Consider the following 20,391-nt stretch of genomic DNA (forward strand, 5'->3'; position numbering starts at 1 on the left):
AAACAGCTTCGCTGTAAGAGATCCAGAAGCCTTACCAAGGGCGTTGATGACGTTGCCGAGCGCTAGGAGAGATTTGTTGATGTGCGCTCCTTCCTTCAACCGCATACCGGTGTTCTGGACAAGAAACAAAACAACAATAACAAAAAAAGTCGGTGAGGAGGTCGACTTGATACCAAAGGGAGCATTTCACAGTGTGCCCTAAAGTGCTAGCGTCCCCGGAAATGGCACTCCTGGGACAGTTGTGCCGAGCACATCGATACGTGTTTCCGACTTTTACCTCATTTTCGCTGCTTTGCTATTGTATTTCCATTCAGTTTTGTATCAAGAACGCGCGGGAACCCAGTGTGCGATCTGTTGGGAAGTTTGGTTTATTTGTCGTTGTTGTGAAAGCTTGTCAATTTTGGTCACTTGCTTTTTCAAGTGTAACATCCTGTGCCGTAAAACTTTTTGCCCGAGCTGTACGCGTCTCGGTACGGTTCTAGCACAAAGGCAAGACCACGGTTCAAGCACAACTTGGAGGGGATGCGCGTCTACGCCTATACGTGCGCGCTCTGAGATAACAGACACTCCACGACAGCACAGAATTTCTTCTCCCAACTTACATAGGAAGAAAGTCTAGCTATGCACGCAATAAATTTTAAGACATTTTCTGTTACAGGCTGGTACGCTACGAGCTTGAAGAAACAAATTACTAACCGGTCCGCACATCACACTTAGATGTAGGGAGTAGCATCTTTATATACGTGAACAAAGGGGGAGCGTGTCGTAAACTTTGTCAGGGCAAAAAAATGCCGGCAGAAATCCTCTTATTATGACTGTTGATGTTAATGTGATTAGCATTGAAGCGACTTAGTGACACACCACACGGCCACCGCCGAAAAGCGTCGTACATGAGGCCAGTACTGCAGCTGGGCTCCTCTCCAGTGCTTCCCTCTGCGACACGCTGCGCCATCTGGCGGTGGCACAGTGAAATATGCTCGCGCCGAGTGTCGTGACTGTACGTACAGACGAAATTGTTCGAATATACGGACGTGGGTTCGAATGCGCCCAGCACCAGAGAAATTTGAAACAATTTATTTTGTTCATTGAAAAGCGGCACGTATATACCGAGTGGCCCACACCCAGTGGTACAAGTCGACGTCAACGATTTTTCACTGAAGAACTGCGCATACCCCATAGTAGATTCCCAGTGACCCAACTTGGCGTGAAAGAGGTTCGTTGAAGAGGTTCATTCGCTGAAAGAGGTTCATTCGTTGAAAGAAGTTCATTCACCGGGTACGTTCCACTGGGCACGTACCCTGCGACCCCATTTGACGTGACGTTTGTTATCGAACCCGGTTCCCTCAGCACAGCAGCCCCATTCTCCGTCCATTAGACCATAGACTACCCAGTGGCCCAAGTTTTAGTGAAAAAAGGTTAGATGCGAACGGACATATCGCTAGGTATCACGTAAGTGTTAATTTTCTCGAAAGCTGGCTGTAATAATATGAATAAATGACAAGTGCACGGGCGCCCATGCACCTGTTCAAATTGCGAGCGTATGTTCTTCGCCATCGTTTCCCATTTAATTTTGAAGGAAACGATGTGGATGAGATGAGAGTTTCGGGAAGCTCAGAAACCCAAATGTTGGGCAGTGAACGAAAAATAAGGCAACCAAAGGTCCCGATTTCTGTTAGTCACAACCACACGAAGCCAACGGCTAGGCATGTAGGTTAGCGTTGAGAAACTTCGTTAGATTGCTTTGACGCAGGACGTTCGACTACGAAAAGGAAACCCCAAAACAAGCTTTCACTTTTTTAAAAGAATTCTCAGCCCAAGGGGTGACAGTGACAAGGATGTCTGTTTGATGACACAAATTTTATGGTATTTTCATACACATCAGTATTTTTTTATAAGTACCAAAGTGCACAAGAGTCACCAAATTAAGTGCAGCGCAATTTTTTTGACCGATAGACATCAAGGTCCGAGATGACTTCATCAAACCTCCGGAGTCGCAGAAAGTCGCTGTGGCAGCATCAAAGTGGCGTCGTTCTCGGTTTTGCGCTGTCTCTTGCTTAGAAAGCCTCCGGTAGTGCATGGCCGCGCTAACCTCTTCGCTAACTAATATCCAGCTTAACCTATGTTTCGCGTATATTTAGCGGCAGTAGTGCCGTGCAGTACACTTCACAAACATCGCTGCTCAATGCGTTCTGAGTGTATACCTTGGTATTGGAGGCCCGCTCGGAGCCGGCCAGGTCGACCATGAAGAGCTTGCCGACGCGGTGCCGAGCCGAATCCGCATCGGAGACGTCTTTCCTTGACTGACGGATGGAGACCCGCAAGAGGGCGTGCGACCGCGATGACGTCTGGTTGGCAGCCGTCGGCTCCACGGTGCGACGTTTATTTCCCTTCTGCAGAAGCCGTAAGACCTGCGTCGAAACGAAAAATGTCGCCTAATGCGGGCGAAGAAAATCTCGCAACGTTGCACAACTAGGGCTCCACGAAAGGTTACCCTTTCGCGCAGAGACAAGGCACAGTGGAACAGACGCTACTGGCGCAGTGCATTCGGTGCCTGTGTCAGTGTGGTCTGTACAGAGGCAGACGGCACCGCACCAGTACCGTCTTTCTTGTGGGAATATCGAGCAGAAGGCAAGAAAAGTTGCTTTTTGCAGCGCCGAGAGACTATTTTTAATCGAGGTCCTTGGTGAGACCACTTTTGCATGTTAGTGTGCAGACGCGGAAACAGTCAACAACTGGTGCTTTCTTGGCTTCTTTTAGGTGTGAAACGCTTCTCTACACGGTCGCGCTGTTTGCCAGACTGGAAACACCATCCACTCCTGAAAGGGTGGTTTACATAAAGATCCTGTAAGAGCTTTTTCGATTGTTTCTTGACAAACGTCTTGTTTGCTTTCGCCCTCGCTGACAAGTTGTATTGCCAGTGCTCGCACTGGTTAGTGAAGCCTTTTGCCTGAAGCCTCTCGTGTGTCATATGTGCTTCTGAGATCTCTAACCACACAAAACGATTACTTGCAATAGCAAATTATTTTTTCGCGTTTGCACTGGTTTGTTCACATTGTCCGAAGCCCATTGATTGTCATGTGTTTAACCATGCAAAGAAAAAAAAAGGTAACGGAGGAAGCAACACGCAAAGGTGTGCACAGAAGTATCGGAGGCCACATTCACTATTCTCCGAGGCTGCGCCCCAATATCGTGTCAGTGCAAACATACAGGCTTCACCAAAGCCCATAGTATATCGGCGCCTTGCTTGCGCGAGCTCGCCAACGTGCGCCTCAATAGGCGTCTCACGAGCAAGAGAATGCGCGTCAATGAAGTCGTGCACAATGAAGATTTGAAATTGCTGTTGGAAGTCTTTTAGTGGCAGTTTTACGCGAAAAAGTCCCTAATATTCCCCAGAGCACCGCTTATTTGCTAGTCTACATATTCATGGAGTCGGCCAACAAGCATCACTCGTGTTACAGTTTTGTTAGCTCTTACAATGTTCGCTTTTCGCATCGAATTTCAGTCCTTGCCAGGAATAACCTGCAGGTTTATCTGTCATTTGCTCATCCCGAGTGCTGTATTTCCTGTTTGATTTCCTGTATTCTCACGGAACGCTAAACACACACACACACACACACACACACACACACACACACACACACACACACACACACACACACACACATATATATATCCTCTGACATTGCACTTTCATTTGTATGCTGACCACTTCGACTTCGAGAGAAGGTTTGATGTTCCACGTCGAGCCATATATGAGTCCACTGATTCCGCCCGACTTTTGTTTACTTGCCGCATGTACGCAATTTGTTGCCAGCAGGCGGCGTGGCGTGACTGTCGCGTCTGTCCGGTGGTAATACGCGCGAATACCCGCAGGGAGGTAATCTCTGCGATGACGATCTACCCGTCGCCGCCTCCGATGTCGATCTGGCACGACATTTCCGTGTTGCGCTTGTTTGCACTCGCCCGTCAATACACACCTCTGGTGAAGGGAAAGTGCTTTACGGGCGCACTTATATGCATCGACGGTCGGCGCAGTAGTGTGTATATTTGAGGAACACTCTTCGAAACGGCAAAAACAGCCATACGCGACCCCCACTTCAACTAATTACGACACGTAATGTTTGTTATACACGCTATACTGCTAAGAGCGCAACTCATGGGCTACATTGTTTGTTCCGCACCTCGAGGCAACGCCGTCTGCGATGAGAGTTGTCGTACGTTGGAACTCTCCGGATTAATTTTTGGCGACCCGAGACTCTCTAATGTGCTTTCGTAGACCTATAGACACACCACTCTACCTGCCATTACATCCATACGGGACCAGGCTCTCGCCCCAAACGGTAATCGAAGCCAGGACCTTGTGGCTAGCACTATAGCACTTGGTAGCCATTGAGCTGCTACGGCAAGTTTTGCATCTCGAAGTGGAAACGGATTCAAAGTATGTTCACTTAGAAGTAGCTTTTCAGTTCGGAAAAACGTCGGATTTTGCCGTAGCCAGTGCACGCATCATCCAACTCAGAAGGGCCAACTTAAATTCCTGGTTCGAGGATCGTAGTGCATCACTAAGTTCGTGGTCGTGGACTACAATGTAAAGCACTTTCTCCGTAGGCACAATCCACAAACTTTTATCACTGACTGTAGCATTCCCTTCGAGGGCCACTAGCCGCTGCATTACTGACCTGTCATTGACTGCAGTGACCTACATATTCCATAGACTGAATAAGCAAGTAAATGTAACTTTAAAATCGCGCCAAAAGTTTAACACAATACAGGTTATAGTATGTTATTTGGTGCTATTTAGTTTCATTAAAGAAATGAAAACGCTACCCCAAGTTCAGGGTAGTCAACCAGGCGCGTCCTTGGTTAACCTCCCTGCCTTTCAATCTTCGTTCCTCTCTCTCTGCGAAAGTCGGTAAGAGGTTTGTAAAAGTGTGCTATGCAATAACGACTTATTGGCAACGATATGTAAGTAAGGTACGGCGTTACGCTTACGACTGTGCGATCATTGAGGCAGTAAATTGGGAATGAACGAATGAAACTGAAAACCCGGTGGTTATTGGACTTGGGAAGCAATAGAGCTGCTTACCTCGGAAGAGTTGGTGACTTCCACTTCTGAGAGTCCCAGGACTTGGTTGCCACCCATGGGGTCTTCGCGAAGCTCCAGATAATTGTTGGAAGTGTTGAGCAGGTCACGGATGTTCTCGTTATATATCTACCCGCAAAAAAAAAAAAGGAAAAAATCGGTGAACTGTACGATTAGCCTTAATGACTCGTAGAACAATCGTCTTAATGTCCCTCGCTATGTTATCTGATCTTATGTAGGAATAGGTAAGTGCCTAAATAACTTATCTACGTACGTAAGGACGTCATAGTTCCCAGGAGGTCGGGATTAACTCTATTTGTCGGAAACCTTAACGTTTCTAGTCAGACTGGTGATTCGAGTTGGTTATGCATGTATCGCGAAATGGTATTAGCGCTAGAAGACGCGGACAAAGGAAGGGAGGTACTGGACATATGAAGCGCTACGTGTCCTGTAGCCCTTCTTCTTCGTCCGTGTTTTCCAGAGGATAAAAATGATTTCGTAACGTCCTTAGCCAAGTTAACTAGGTATAGATAACTAAGATTCCTAGATGACTTATCCAGGGGCGTTAGGTGTCCGACAAGTCGGGCGTCCTCCGCTGGAGGTAGGATAATTTCTCTCACTCCCCCACGAAGCCTCGATGTCCGAGTACGCAACGCCGCGAATCTCAGAGGCTGTCGCTACTTATTATTATTTATGTACGTATAAAAAGCCCACAGAGGGGCGCCATTCCAGAAGTGCTTGAAGGCTTCCCGAATAAGTGTAGCCGTAAATAAGGTACACGCACACATACTGAGTGAGACGGCAACGCCACCGCATCTTTGTGACGTCACACACTGCCAGAAGCGATAACGCCCGTTTGCTTCTGAGAAAAAAAAGTTGTCCGGAGAAGTAGACGCGTACCTCCATGTACGAGATGAGCACACAGGTACGCGTGGTGGCGTCGTTCTGCTTGGCGAACTGGAAGATGTCGTCGAACACCCGCACCATGAGGCCGGGACTCTTGTCGGTGCCGACCATGGTGTAAGTCTTGCCGGCACCTGCACGCAGAGGTTGTTGAAACGCAGTTCAACGCGTTGGCATCACAAGACGGTTACGCCATAATCGTATAGCTCCTGACATCAGTAGTTCTCGGATCCAACGTGGGTCTGCGTAATCTACCTTAGGGTATACAGACCTTTTTTTCCACACCGTGGCAGCAGCGTATTCATGACCCCAGCAAACTTCCGGTGATGCATTTCTGACAGTCAAGTTAGCCAAGAAAACGGAAGTATTTTGCGCATAGTTTACTGTAGGCAGATATTCATGATGTGTTCAGATATGAAGAAAGTGGGCCATGCGTCGATCTCATGTATGGGCTTCTTTTTCTGCACTGAACAATAAAATTCACTTGTCCAACATTCCAACTTTACAGCAAAACTGATGCCAGCTGGAGGGTTCTGTAAATTTATAGGCTATCGTAACCTGTTGTTCTAGAGGGCTTAACCGGAAGTCTTCTGGGAAGCCTGTTTGTAAGCTTAAAAAGGTGCCTATCAGTTGCACTTAGCTTCCCTGTCACGGCTAAGCAAACTCGACACCCTGGCGGGTCGAGTCGATCAACGTCGATCGCACGAGACACCGTAAGTAATGCGTACGTTAGACATATAGAAAGTACCGATCGACGTCGATCGCACGAAACACCGTAAGTGATGCGTAAGTTCGACATATAGAAAGTACCGATCGACGTCGATCGCACGAAACCCAGTAAGCAATGCGTACGTTCGACATATAGAAAGCACAGAAAGCGCGAGGAGGAAAGAACACCGTTTTAGAAGTGTTTGACGGCTCCCGAATAAGCGCAGCCATAAGTTCAGTCACCCGTGGCTCCGTATGCAAAGACTGCTCCATTGAAGCCCTGCAATAGGTTCTCGACCAGAGGTTTGCCGACTTGCCGGTATACTTCCTCCTGCAAAACAAAAGTTCACTGATTGTGTTATTCACTTCGCAATCCATTGATTCACATTAACAAGCCGAAACGTTGCTTCGATAAATAAAACGTAAAAGTGTTCTGCTAGAGCTTGACTTTGAACCAGATCATTGTTGGACGACTTATTCCACACCCCTTATCGAAACGTTGGCTGTAGGCTCACTTCATTTGCTAATAGCCACTGTCGATCGCGTCATATCTCGGTCTTCCTGTGAACCTCTGTCAGGTTGGTGCTCTCACATGATATTCGACAATCTATGCCGCAGAATGCCATTCCCGTGCAATATTTGAGCACGAAAGCGTGATCAGTTTTGGCGGAAGGGCTATGTTATACACGGCTTATGTGGGCAACATTCGATACTTTAAATTATATTTCTTTATTTTTACATACTGCAGCCCTAGTTATGGCTATGACAGGAGTGAGGGGGGAGGGGGTTATACGACTGCACAGTAAATAGACAAAAAGAAAAAGATAACCAGTTTGTAATTTTATGGCTGACGTTCTGTCCGTCGTCCCCTTGCTAGGTCTCAAAAAAGAAAGCTTCGCCTGCCGCTTGAACGATTTTTTTGCCCATTTGTTTCGGGTTTCTGTGCTAAATCATGCGCATAGGAATGTACGGTACGAGTTGCCATAAGACAATTCCCTTGGAAATGCTACCGCATTCACTGTCAACATGTTTGGTAATTTGTTCCTTCACTCCTACTTTCTTTTAAGATATTTCTTGTTATTTCTCGTTCGGGCTGACTGCTGAAGCAAGAAAGTATATCTACTGCATTGTCACTTTTCTTACATCTCAATATTATTATTATATTTTCAATTAGTTACCCTATTACAATCATGAAAGCCACCTATAGCCTCTTGGCCAATCCCCCCACCCCCCCTGGTAGATTGATGCCACGCCCTTTGAGGTCGTATTTGCAGGTGCCATTTGGTGTAAATATTGTCCCTCTTCGCTCAAATCACTACGTCACTTTGGTGTGAGTGCGCGCGCATACCTGGGAGCTTCTCTCGTCCAGTGTCCAGTCGAAGGTGTACCGGTGGCTGACTACCTTTCGCTGGCTGCTGCCGTTTCGGCTTTTGTCGGTGGACTCGGAGCTCTGCGGGTCCACCAGCAGCACGGTCTGCGACACACAAGCGACAAAGGGAAAAGAAGTCAGAGATACACACCAAGGAGGAGCCTTCTTTAGCGGTAGCGGTCTTGTTAAGTATTTCCTCAGTTGAAAGATGGCGTTGTTCCATCACGTCAGTCAGTTGGTTGAATGGTCGGTGGGTCGGTCTGTCGGTGCGGTTTACCACAGTTGTGTAGCACCTCGCTGTCAATGACCGCCACTGCGCATTGATCGTTGACGAGGAGGTGCGACCTTTTTCGTAGCACTAATGCGCACACGGACCCCTTTACACCCAAATCTTGTCCCGAGCATGGGACCGTTTTCCCCACTCCATGTCGCGTCCCCGTTCGAAGCAGCCATTGAAATCATATTTTGTTGTGATATGCACCTATTGTGCTTTTACAGGTGTTCGTATTGTCTTTCACACTTGTTTTGTAAAGCTTACGATGTATTTTCAATTACCATTCTTGTGCCTTTCGGGTCTGTTATTTCATTTTCAGCCTATGTGCCAACTCCCCTCTGTATCTATAAGGCACACAATACCCTTTGGGCCTTGAGGGCATCTGAATAATAAATAAATAAATAAATAAATAAATAAATAAATAAATAAATAAATAAATAAATAATAAGACGAACAGAGGGAGTTGTGCGCGTCATGTAATGCGCACGGCAGGTACCAGTGGCCTATCACGGTTACAAAATGGGTGCCACGAGAAGGGAAGCGCAGTCGAGGACCTGTTGCAGCCTTCGAGATGCTTGCACCGACGCCACCAGTCTCAGAATCTGTATGACGTGCAAAATCTCGCACAAGTATCCAAGAGCCATGCCTGAGTGACAGCGCACAAACAATTGGCTCAGCATTGCGGTTCAGCATTTTTGTCCCTACGCAAACCGTGTAGTCCAATCAGGAAAAACATTAAAGAGCACATCATATTCATCGCGCGCAATAAAATATTGTTTCGTCAAAGTGCAGTTAGCCCAAGCTGTTCAAAAAAAAAAAAAATAAAGAGAGAAGAATGAAAAAAAAGGAAATAGAAGAAGATAAAAAAAGAAGCCTCAGACAATAAACGGTTATAAGATCTACTCTATTCGGTCGCCGGACTTCTGAAGACCAAACGCTGTATATATATTGTAGTGGTAACTTGCACCTTGTTTTTAAAACTATTTAAAAAATTTTTTTTAATTATATAAAATTTTTAAACGTTAGCTGGGACACGCGGTAAGACCAAAGCGAGCTTCAACCAGACTCGTACCATCTCTTGATTATGGTTGTCTGGCGTTTCCTATCTTTTAGGGTCAAATATGTCTGTTATTTTAATCTGTTGCTAGTTATAGACATCCCGCCATTAAGGTATAATTAAAGTAATTGAATAGTGATACATTGCCTTTTGTCTGCGTAATATTCGCATACTTGCTGCAACGAATAACCTGCATGAAAAAAAAAAAGAATAAGAACGCGCTGTGGTTTCGCAATTGCTTCCGGCACACGCAGTCAGCAAAAGCGTGGCCTTCGAGATCCATTTCTGCTACTCTGTGGAAAAGTCCGCTGGGGGCGCGGATTTGAGCAGCACGTATACCGCTAGCGGTAGGCGATATTTCGTTATACTTTTTTTTTTTATCGTTGTGCGACGAGGTCGAAGCTGGCAGTGAGGGGGTGGCCTGACAACGACGACGCCTTGACAACGACGCCGTAGGCACGCAACGGAAGTTACGGGCACAGGGAGCCAAGTCAACTTAATTTAGACACCGCAATCCGCAGAGTGCAAGATGCCACAGAACGGCTTGACGAGACCCACGGTCCCTTCAATTGACTTTCCCTTTATCCCCACAATCCGAAGGGTCGAGCTTTTGAAGGTCGTTGACTGAAATGCCACATTTGGCGCAGCCGGACAGGTTCACAAACGCAGAGCGAGAGCATTGGTTACTTTTGGAAAACAAGCCACAAAAAAGGAAAAAAAAAAACAGCAGAGGAGCATTCACACAACAACAAGAAAATGCTGTCGAGAAACATTAGGCACGAGAGGCAGAGCGTAAGGAAAACCAGGGATGTTAATCAGGCTGCAGCTTGTTTGCTACCTTACAGTGGGGGAGGGGAAGCGGCGATGTAAAAAAAAAAAAAGAAAACGAAAACAAAGGCAGAGAGAAACGAAGGACAATCGATGTGTGTGCGCACACTACAGCGTTTACCGTACACTTAAATGCGGTCACACCTTTGGTGCTTTGGTAGTGATAAATCCATATTGCGTGTTGTAAATATACTTCATATATAGTCTCCAGTTCTTAATCCTTCGTTCGCGTAACAGTAGTTTCTGTGTGGATGGCCGGTTGGGTACATCGTCGCAATATGCATATATATATGTCCAGAATACTGAAACGCAGAATGCTCCAGATAGACATACAGACATTACGAAACACCGTTTCGAGCTTGTAACTGCTGTCGAGCACGCGGTGAAGTGAGGGGAAGGCAGAGGTTGGAATGCGGGATCGCGCTATGGCAGTCTCGATCACTTGATGCGGAAGTCAGCGGAAAAGCCAGCCACCTTCGCTAGCCATAGGTCGGGTCCGCGACGGTACCCGGTTCCGGCCAAACCGTCAATTCCCGCCGACGACGTGTCAGAACGCCGTGAGTCCACTACCGAAACCGGGGGTGCATTGACAGGAACCGGCCAGCCCGAACGATGGCAAACTACAGCAAAAACGGGACGGAAAGGCGGGGACGTACCCACAGCAAAACCGTACACACAACGTGACAGTGCGAGCAACACGGAAAGCCACGAGCGAAACCCAGCGGGGAAAAGTAAAGGAAACAGTCGGTGGCGTTCGTCCTCGCGATTGCTTTGGCACCCCAGTCACGTAGCAGAGACCGGTGTCGCGTGCACGAGAAAGAACACAACGGGAAGGAAAGGGGGTCGGCTCCCCTATCGGCGGGCGGAGGAACCAGCTGGTGACGGAGAGTGTGGTCTCGCTTGACCGGCCTCGCGCCTGTCAATGGACAAGCGGCAGAGCGTATAAGGACCCCGAAGGATTCGCATCGCCGCCGTCGCAGTCCTTGCGGGTGAAAAACAGCTATTGTTAACCTCTACACTCTTCGGTTACGAATCGTGATCGACTGTCGATAAATGTGAGAAATTTGCTAAATTGTATGCCATGGGTGCTGGGAACTCCGTCAAAAGCAAATGAAGGTGGTAGGATCACGTTTTGCGCATTTTAGAGTGAGTCATTCTATTTTAGAGAGTAATTTCGTAAAGTCCGTCATGCTACGTTTTCTTTGATAGAAACAGTTGAATCGCGCACTCGAATTCCATGAACAACGTAAGTTTTCGCCGCAAGCTCTGCTAAAAAGGAGAAAAGAAATGCAATTCTTTCGCACTTGCTACCGAAATGCCCCACGTCATTTGTCCCGCCAAAGGTGGTAGTGACTTCGTCAAGTAGGTCGCCTGTAGCGATGCATTTTACACTCGAAAGTAACATGGAGGTACCTTAGGTAAGCAGAATGATCAATTTATTACCTAAGCTTAATGTTCTGGTTCTATGCCTTGCCACCGCGGTATAATGTTACGCCGTGGCTGAAGGGGGTATAGCTACTGGAGTGAATTTCCTTTGCCTGAGAGTTTGCCAGACGGCAGGTCCAAGTTTTCCCTAGGTTACTTTGCATAGATTGTTGTTCGAAGCAATAAAAAGCGAAGTAGTAGAAAAGTGCCCACGTGAGCTAGCACTCTATTTTGGCACGTCATGAGCGCTTGTTTATAAGCACGCAGATTTTCTACAACGTAGTGCCTAGCGGCCAGTCTTCGATGCGAGTGGAAGCACAAATGAGCTGAAATAAGAACGGGAGCGAGCAAGAGAGAAGACGTACTTTCCGTCGCCTAATCAGCGTTCGTTCGTGTGTGACATCTGCAGCGGCACTGTAATCTCACTCCATGTGAGCGCTGGAGAGAATGGCTGTGTTGTAACCTGAACACTCTTTTCACAAAATTGTGCACGGGTACTCAATGCCTCAGTGCTAGCTAGGGTCTGGGCAATAGCAGCGCTTCATTGTTGCTGGGGTTAGGGTACAAGGCACTCCCGATTGGGCCTGTGAAAACCTGAAAAATCTTCAATAGATGAACTCCTATAATCAACGTCCGAAGTGACCAACGCTATCTTGTCATAGACCGAACCACCGTTCTAATTTGTCAGCCAATACGGGATGGACCTCCACCCGGCGCCCTTAACTCGTTAGCCATTTAGACCTAAACGACTCATTGTAACGGACGCCAGCAAGCGTTCACGTTCCTTGAAAAGGTGAGGAAATCTTTAATGTATTTAATGTAAAGCTACATAATTTTCAGCCCAAATAATATTGTCCCTGTATTACAATCGCAAAAGACAGGTCTATATGTGTCACGTATAAATCAAACAGATAGAAACATATGTGTTGAACGGACAGAAACTTCCATCTCAAAAGAGAGGTCATAGACTGCATAAGTGAAGAACAATTAGGCAGCAGCAGCAGCTCTGAGTGGTTGAGAAGGCCGCATAACAGTACTTGCAGGATATATAACTATATATATATATATATATATATATATATATATATATATATATATATATATATATATATATATATTATAATAGACAACATCATCTTTATGTCTTTCAAGACAGGTGTGCAAATCCGCTGGCTTTCCATGTTCAGGTGGTGGATACGCAGCTGTACGGCGCTGTTTCAGGACTCCTGCTGTGGTACTCCTGCAGCTGTAGGAGCTGTACGACTTGTGAGAAGGAGGTAGCCCATGTACATGTTTTCCTCTCTTTGGACACTGTAGCTCTCGCGAAATTTAAGAGCTCGAAGCTGCGTCCTCTGTTATAGCTTGCTTCGCCAGAAGTGTAACTGCTTACCCGTAATTGGTTACGAAAAAAAAGGTAATCGAATTACAGTGAGCGTTACCGTGTAAACGAAGTCATCAGTTAATTATACAATTTCTAAAGGAAACGAAATTGATTACAAGAGATTAATTACTTGTAATTCTTTTCGTAGAAGTCTGGCATGTATAAGCGATGTATCGCACGATCTCTAAGACCTTATTGTTGACACCGATCCTCAAACCCTTTCATCCTTATGAAGAACACTAAGGGAGTGCCGTATTCAAAGTGAGAAAGACACATATTAAGCAAGCGTCGCTGGATACATGACAACAGATTCCACAAAACACTGCTTCAATTCATACACAACACAGGCCTCACAGCACACATATAATACACATATACGCTCCAAGAATTATGCCTTAAGGGCAAGCCTCTATCGCAATAAAAAAAAAAAAAAAAAAAAAGATTATTGCCAGTGACCAAAGGTTGATCGTGCCCTGTCAGACTGATCGAATCTTTTTTTTTTCTTTTTTTTCGTGCAACAGTTCACTGTAAACCACATTAAACCCTTGAGGGTGTTTCGAGCACCCAAAAAACACCCTTTCGCGAGACGGAATTTAGCGAAAAGTGTGGGTGTGGGGTATTTTGATTTCCAAAACGACCTTTTCGTTTCCATAAGGATACATTGTTCACCTAAAACTACCTTTTGGGGCTAAGGGTGTTATTGGCTGTCAAAGCACCTGTTCTTTGTACATATACATGCCACCTCCGCGCTGATAATTGAAAACCACTGGCCGAAAGGCACTCAGTATAGTATGTTTCTTTTTTTATAACAACAAGTATGCGTGGTTTGGAGGTGCCTATTAGCTGCCTATACTAGAAAGAAGCATTCTGTACATATTTACTGCTTAATACGTAGAACAGAGATGCTCCCTTTGGCACTACGCGACAGGTAGTGCCAAACACTCTGGCTACATAAGTCGCGTTTCATAGATAAGTGGGTTCAGGCAGCGCAAGCGGGGTTTGTGTGCGTATACGGGGCTCGTATTTAGCTCAGTGTTTGAGTTGCCCTATGGTTAGGACGTGCTGGAATGTCAAACAACTGCTGTATTGGGACCGTCGCCAGATCTGGATACAAATATAAGGCACAATATAGGGAGAAAAGGCGCTGCCTCGATAACGTTTTGTCTAGCGGGCTTTAGTGACGTCTACCGGTTCATGCCATGGCTTACTACGTCTTAGGGATCCTTGTTTTAGGCGGTGCTATATACCGGGAATTACAAGGGGAAACAACGAATAGCTCGTGCATGCATGACTTTTAAGCAATGGGTGTAACGTCATGCCTTGCACCTCTTAGAGAAAAGCGCGTTATGGCAACTCAAAGCATACATTTATTGTGCGTTTTGGTTCGTGGAAAAGCCTTTCTCCAGTGGCTTATTATAGATACAGTAAAACACCTTTTAGGGTGTAAATTGGCTTACAGCAGATGCACGTGGAGGCGCGAGCTGTGAAGACCTGTGCTACGCTCCACAGCCTCGTCGGAAGCTGTGTGGTTTGAGTGCGTGATTTTAGAACGATTGCCACGGTTAGACGAGACCACAGAATTTCCCTGCCACAATTAGTAGAAGGAACTGTAGTGCTATAGTGTCTACTGGGGGTGCACGCATCTCAGTTCAGTGCGCGAGAATAATGGTCAGCGCTTAGGTTTGCCTAACTTCGTCCTTCTGGCTTCAAAACGACTTTGTGGCTTTGCAGACTGATCGTTTTCAACAAAATATGTTGCGTTCAATATACAACGATTTGCAATGCCTCTGCATTCAGAAAATATGAAATAGGAAGCAGGAAAATTAGAGATATATATGGGCTAACCGTCATTCCCATGCTAGCTGCGGGTTCGCAGCACCATAGTTCTCTCTAGCAATTTAAGAAGGAAACTCTGTTACAGGGACGATGCGCCACGTTAAACACTGTAGGAACTGAGCACGCCTTGTATATATACGGGCGAGAGGTACAACCCGTTCTGTGTAAATCAATGAAGTTCTTAATTAACTGTAGCTTCCAATGAACTATGGTAGCCAGTTCCTGCGGGTGATTTTCAAGATCCACAAGAATACAAGAAGGCAGGACGAGGTCAAAATTTGATGGAACAGAGAAGACCTGAAGTCCAGCACTGCCAGCGACAACATGTCGCTAGCATGACGTAGGCTAAAGAGGCAGCCTTCTGGGACATTTGCTTGTTTCCTGGTTCTTCTTCTTTTATTGTGTCGCCAAAGGTAGGCTGAACAGACGTATTCCCGGAAAACGGCGAAGCTAAGGCATTCGTTTTAGGTGATACAAGGTTAAAACATGTGTCGCCGAAAGTAACCGTTTCATAATGATGCTGGAGTACAGCTCACTTGACGACAACTCACAAAGGAGGCAGCAATGCATTGCATCGCGTCTGCTTGTTTTCTCATTTTGTTCGTCTGGTACGTCCACAGGATGAACAGCAGACCTGTTCCTATAGCAACCGCGGAGCATCGAACTTTTTTGTTAGGTAAGAAAACACCAAGGGAACGCGTCACCAAAAGCAACCGTTCTGTGATGCGGCACGAGCATAGTTCTCTCATGCAGACTCAGAAAAAAAAAGAAACAGCCTTGCGTGCCATCTGCTTGTTTCCTGCATTTTGTTTGTTCGTCTGTTGTGGTTAATTTCAGAAATGAGATTTCCCGAGGCTCCTACGCTGCGCCTTATCCAGTCTGAGATGTGGATGTCGATGACCTGCGTCACGTGCTCTTCAGGAAGTAAATGCCCGACATGCCACGTGACAGTTCGCAGCACGCCTTGCGTGTGTTCTTGATAGGCACACGTGGAAGTAGTTACTTGCACTTCCGCTCATCTGGTTGCACTAAGCAGCGAAGAACAGACGACAAGCACAAGGAAAGTACAGAGAACAGCGTTTGAGGGTTGTTTGGTGGTCATATGCGAAAATAGTCCTTTGCTTTCATTTTCGTGCGTGACAAAGAACAGCCCATGATATATACTCCGCTGCCAGCATCGGCTTACGTATGCAAGTCAATAAGAGAGATTGCTCGCAGTTGGACACGCACTGTTAAGCAATGCTCTATCGCAGATTAGTCTACGCGCCGGGATTTACCCGAAATGTCAGAGGCAGATGACATTGATGTGCTGCGAGATCATTATTCATTCACTGAATCTTTCTGTCACGTACTTCACTGAACTTCGCTACGAACCTTACTAAGCATTCGAGTGCAACGCACTTAAACAGATCGCCTGGACTACCGTCCCTTTCCGAGAGAAGCTTTTGGATACGTGGACACACGTAGGTCATTCCTACAAAAGCGACGTTACAGCGTCTCGATGTATGCGTTCTTGAGTAGTCTCTCAACAGGCGCGCATGTGTGCTTGTGATGTCAGTGTGTCTTTCCAGGAACTTGACCCTTAGCAGAAAAGAATAGTAGGCTGTACTGTCTGAACGTGAGGCGTTCGTGGGACGACGTTCATATCATTGTTCTTGCATAATGCATTTGGGGTACTAATCTGTGGATTCGCCACCCTTTTGCACGTCTGTTAGGTTTTGCGATTACGCTTATTAGGATGGTGACCTACCTAGCAGTATATTATTTGGTATATATTACATCTGTGCTGTAATTTCTCTCTTGTGTATGCATTCAAACTTCGTCGTATCCAACGATTGTAGCTGGTTGTGGCGCTGCAGCGGAAGCCAGCTTGCAGCCGGAGACGGCGTTACACTTGCAAATCTGGGCAAGTCCCTACTAAAGGAGTGTTCCAATCTTGGCCAGCATCGGAGACAGTCTACGTAGACAGATAAGGCGACAGCCGCTACAACTTCGAGCCCAAGCAATGAAACGCGTCTCGAAGCGTCTGAAAGACCCATGGAAGCACTAAGCACTGCGACGTGACGCCAACTCGCGGCGACAAGAAAAAGGTCGAGAAAAAATACATACTATGTCCGTATTGTAACTCTTCGCGTCAATGAACCTACGAACAACACGACGTGACTCACATTAAGCGCATACGAAAGCATGATTACGTTTTCTTGTTCGCAGACGACCTTACCGTCGACTTTCCAAGCGTCCTGCTCAGCCGCCATATTGTTCGGACAGGAAAGTAGCCCGCATCGTGTTTGACTTTGATGTTGTCTCCACGAAGCTGTATTTTTTTGGCGTCTTGGTCAGAATGAGAATGAAGCCTAAGATGGCCGCTGTCCGCTTAGCAGCCCACTTTGCCGTCTGCAGCTGGTATTCGAACGCAGCCTAAGTGGAAGGCATCTTCTTTCGTAACAGGAAGGACACAGTTTGGACCGATTAACACGGTTGATTGTTAGTGTCGACGCGTACAGAATGAGTAGAATTTCTAAATTTACAAGTTTTACCGTGCGTGACATCATGTACGTCCTGCTTGCCTTACAAAAGGTTCCCGGATGCCTTGTAAAGTATACCTGGCCTACACTTTTTGCCCTGCAGGTCTTTTCTCTTTTGATCGCGATCATTGCTGTTTTTTACATGACGTGGGCCTGGCAAAACAGGTTATCTTACAAGCATAAAAAATAAATCCCAGCGACTAAGAAATGTAAAAGCAACAACGAGAACAATAAGAGCAAATGGGGGAAAAGAAGACACAGAAAGGATATCTGAGGAATAAAACCTCATATAGATCAAGCAAAGCCTGCCCTACCCTACGCGTAGACCGATAGTGTGATATACAGGCCCCTTGGCAGCACGCGAATGTCCAATCACAGCCCACATTACCAGAACATTCGTGCAGGAATAAAACAACAAGAACTACGGAACGATCACATCCTGGAGAATGAGGCACACCACTACAAATACTTTATGTTACATTGTGACAACAATTTAAAAAAAAAAGCGCTTTAGTTACTTCTGCGAGCAATTGTAAAGCATCTCCCGTTTTCCCGTGAAAATAGATTAAAATCATACTGAAATGAAATGAAGCTTGCTTGATTGTGCACCCAATTCTGTTCTGACGCCTTAGTAGATGTGGATCATTTTGCCGCGCTGGAAGAACCAACAGATATGCGTCGCCGGCCTTAGAAAAACATTTCAAAAAGAAAAAGAGAAATAAGGGATACATTGTGATAATTATTATTACGCAGTTGTTCAACAAATAGCATACATCACAATCAATTAGTCACGCATTCGATCACCAAATCAGTCAATTGACGGTAGTCGAATCGTACCCTCAGAAAAAGAAAAAAAAAAAGCTCTTCACTGTGACGTGCGATGCAAGATGCTTTTGATGCGTTTCGTCAGATTCCCGCTTACATTCACTTTCAATCAAGGCAATCGGGCTACCCTTTCACACTATCAGCAATAGTCCTGAGTGAGTGAATAAACATTTATAGGGTCCAGCAAAACGCGATAAAAAGCGCATCCGGCTAATCCCACGACGGGACTGACAGATCTAGTCTGCTGGCCCGATCGCGGGCGCGCTGGACGGGCAGGATTTGGTCCTCAAAGACGGGACTTCGCAGGAGCGCGTCCCGCTCTTCCTTGTTGAACTTCGGGCCCAGCGACGCCCACTCCCACAGCATATGAGGCAAAGTAGCAACCTCACCACAGGCCACGCAAGAACAATTCGGATAAATCTTTGGATATAGGCTATTAAGAGACGCCGGATTTAGGTAGGAGTTCGTTTGCAAGACTCTGAGCGTGACCGCCCTGTGGTCTGCTTAGCTTGTAGTGAAGCGGCGGGGAAACCCTTCTCTCTAAGTAAAAGAATTTAGTAATTTCATTGTGCGTGATAGGAGCGTACCTGTGTCCGGGGAGAGAGTCGCCTGATCCGAGGGCAGCACGGTCGGTCAAGCCACGCGCCGCCTCGTGGGCACACTCGTTGACGTTCAGAGCAACCCCCTCAATCCCCCCGACGTGGGCAGGGAACCAAAGGATGGAGTGTCTGTTTATTCCCATTCACTGTCTTTTATTGCGCCTAATCTTCTCTCGACCTACACCGACTTACAGTGAACGTACATTAACGCCCTATTGGATCTCAGTACATATTGCACTTTCACTCGGTTACTTCAGGCACACGCCTTACTATAGAGCAGTGCGTCACACACGCATACGACTGCCAAACTTCGACAACCTGACCACGGAGCTGGTTCATAGGTACACAGAGAGTGCGTCGACATACCCTTGACATCGTAAGATCGTTGTTGGTCGGACGCAAAACATTTTTTTGACGGACGCAGAGAGGTTCGATTTTTCCCCCGTCATCCACGGTCCTTTCCATATCATTAGCTGTCATTATAGTCATTATCAGCTCACGGGTAATTGCGGCAGGTAGCGGAAAAGCTCGATAGGAAACGTACGAGTTGAGTGTCGCTGAGAATCAACACATTCGCACCGTATACACCGGTACCTATAGAACAAGGAACAGGGTATTAGGAAGGAACGAACTGCACTCCTCCGGTGTACTGTACTTGCTCAATTATAACGCACCCTGGATCGTAACACGCGGTCAGTTTCAACGGCCACAGTCGAAAAACGCCGTTAACACGCCACCCCCCGCCCCTGCCCGGATTTCTATATTTCAAAGAAATGATGAATGCAGTGCTGTTGACTGTTTACTTAGCACGTTTTTCATTGTAACCGACGAAAATCGGCTGAATCCATCTGACGATGACGGGCGACGGTAATGCGTTTAGCATTGAATTAATATATAGCGGCTCAAAGTATTGCCAACATCTAAACGAGTTAACGTATGAGGCTATACTGCAGTGGCGCCCCTCTTTCGCATTTCCCTAAAAGGCTTCCCGCCTCTGTTCCCTAAGAACACCCAGCGCCACCTAGTGGTGCCGCCGCGAAGCCTCCGCGTGGCCTCCGAGATGCACGGGGCGCCGGTGCATGCGAACGCGGAGGAACGCGCCATGCGGCAGCCCGGGCTCCTCTCTCGCGTTTCTTTCCAAACACGCCGTGCCATCTAGTGGCGCTGCCGAGAAGCCTAGGCGCAGCCTCCGAGACGAGGAGCATGGCGCACGCGTTGCGTGCGAACGCTGCTAAATGGGCCCTCGTCTGCCGCACTGTCAGTGGAGCATACTCACTGACTCAAGTTGGCGACAGGTTCGTTGAGGAGCGGCACATACCCTGCATATACCTCATTCGAATAGAAAACAATTTCCTTGTGCGATACTTTCTGTTTTAGCCAGTGTGACCAGTAATATTCGTTGCTGACGCTTTACCGGCTGCGCGATGGGGGTCAGGTACACGTTTTGGTATGCGACAGCGGAGATGCAAGCTGTCGCCGTGGTCCAGCAACGCAGCCTGTACGAAAGAAGTCGATTACACAGCTTCGCCGCATTTGATGCATCAGTTGCTCAGATTGGCATACACCTGCTGAAGCTTC

The 20,391-nt window shown here is 46.8% G+C and overlaps 1 protein-coding gene across 1 annotated transcript in view; it reads right to left on the minus strand.

Moving 5' to 3' along the window:
• Positions 1 to 20,391, minus strand: part of LOC126528952 (kinesin-like protein KIF19) — a 170,688-nt gene that overhangs the window by 72,567 nt on the left and 77,730 nt on the right. The window contains exons 3-8 of the mRNA XM_055069498.2: positions 8,043 to 8,168; positions 6,938 to 7,025; positions 5,984 to 6,120; positions 5,087 to 5,212; positions 2,202 to 2,408; positions 36 to 114 (exon numbers count right to left, since the gene is read on the minus strand). Coding sequence (XP_054925473.2) covers positions 36 to 114; positions 2,202 to 2,408; positions 5,087 to 5,212; positions 5,984 to 6,120; positions 6,938 to 7,025; positions 8,043 to 8,168 — 763 coding nt within the window. The remainder of the gene's footprint in view (positions 1 to 35; positions 115 to 2,201; positions 2,409 to 5,086; positions 5,213 to 5,983; positions 6,121 to 6,937; positions 7,026 to 8,042; positions 8,169 to 20,391) is intronic.

Source organism: Dermacentor andersoni, chromosome 8 (genome assembly GCF_023375885.2).
Source record: "Dermacentor andersoni chromosome 8, qqDerAnde1_hic_scaffold, whole genome shotgun sequence".
In the NCBI taxonomy this organism is placed as follows: Eukaryota; Metazoa; Arthropoda; class Arachnida; order Ixodida; family Ixodidae; genus Dermacentor; species Dermacentor andersoni.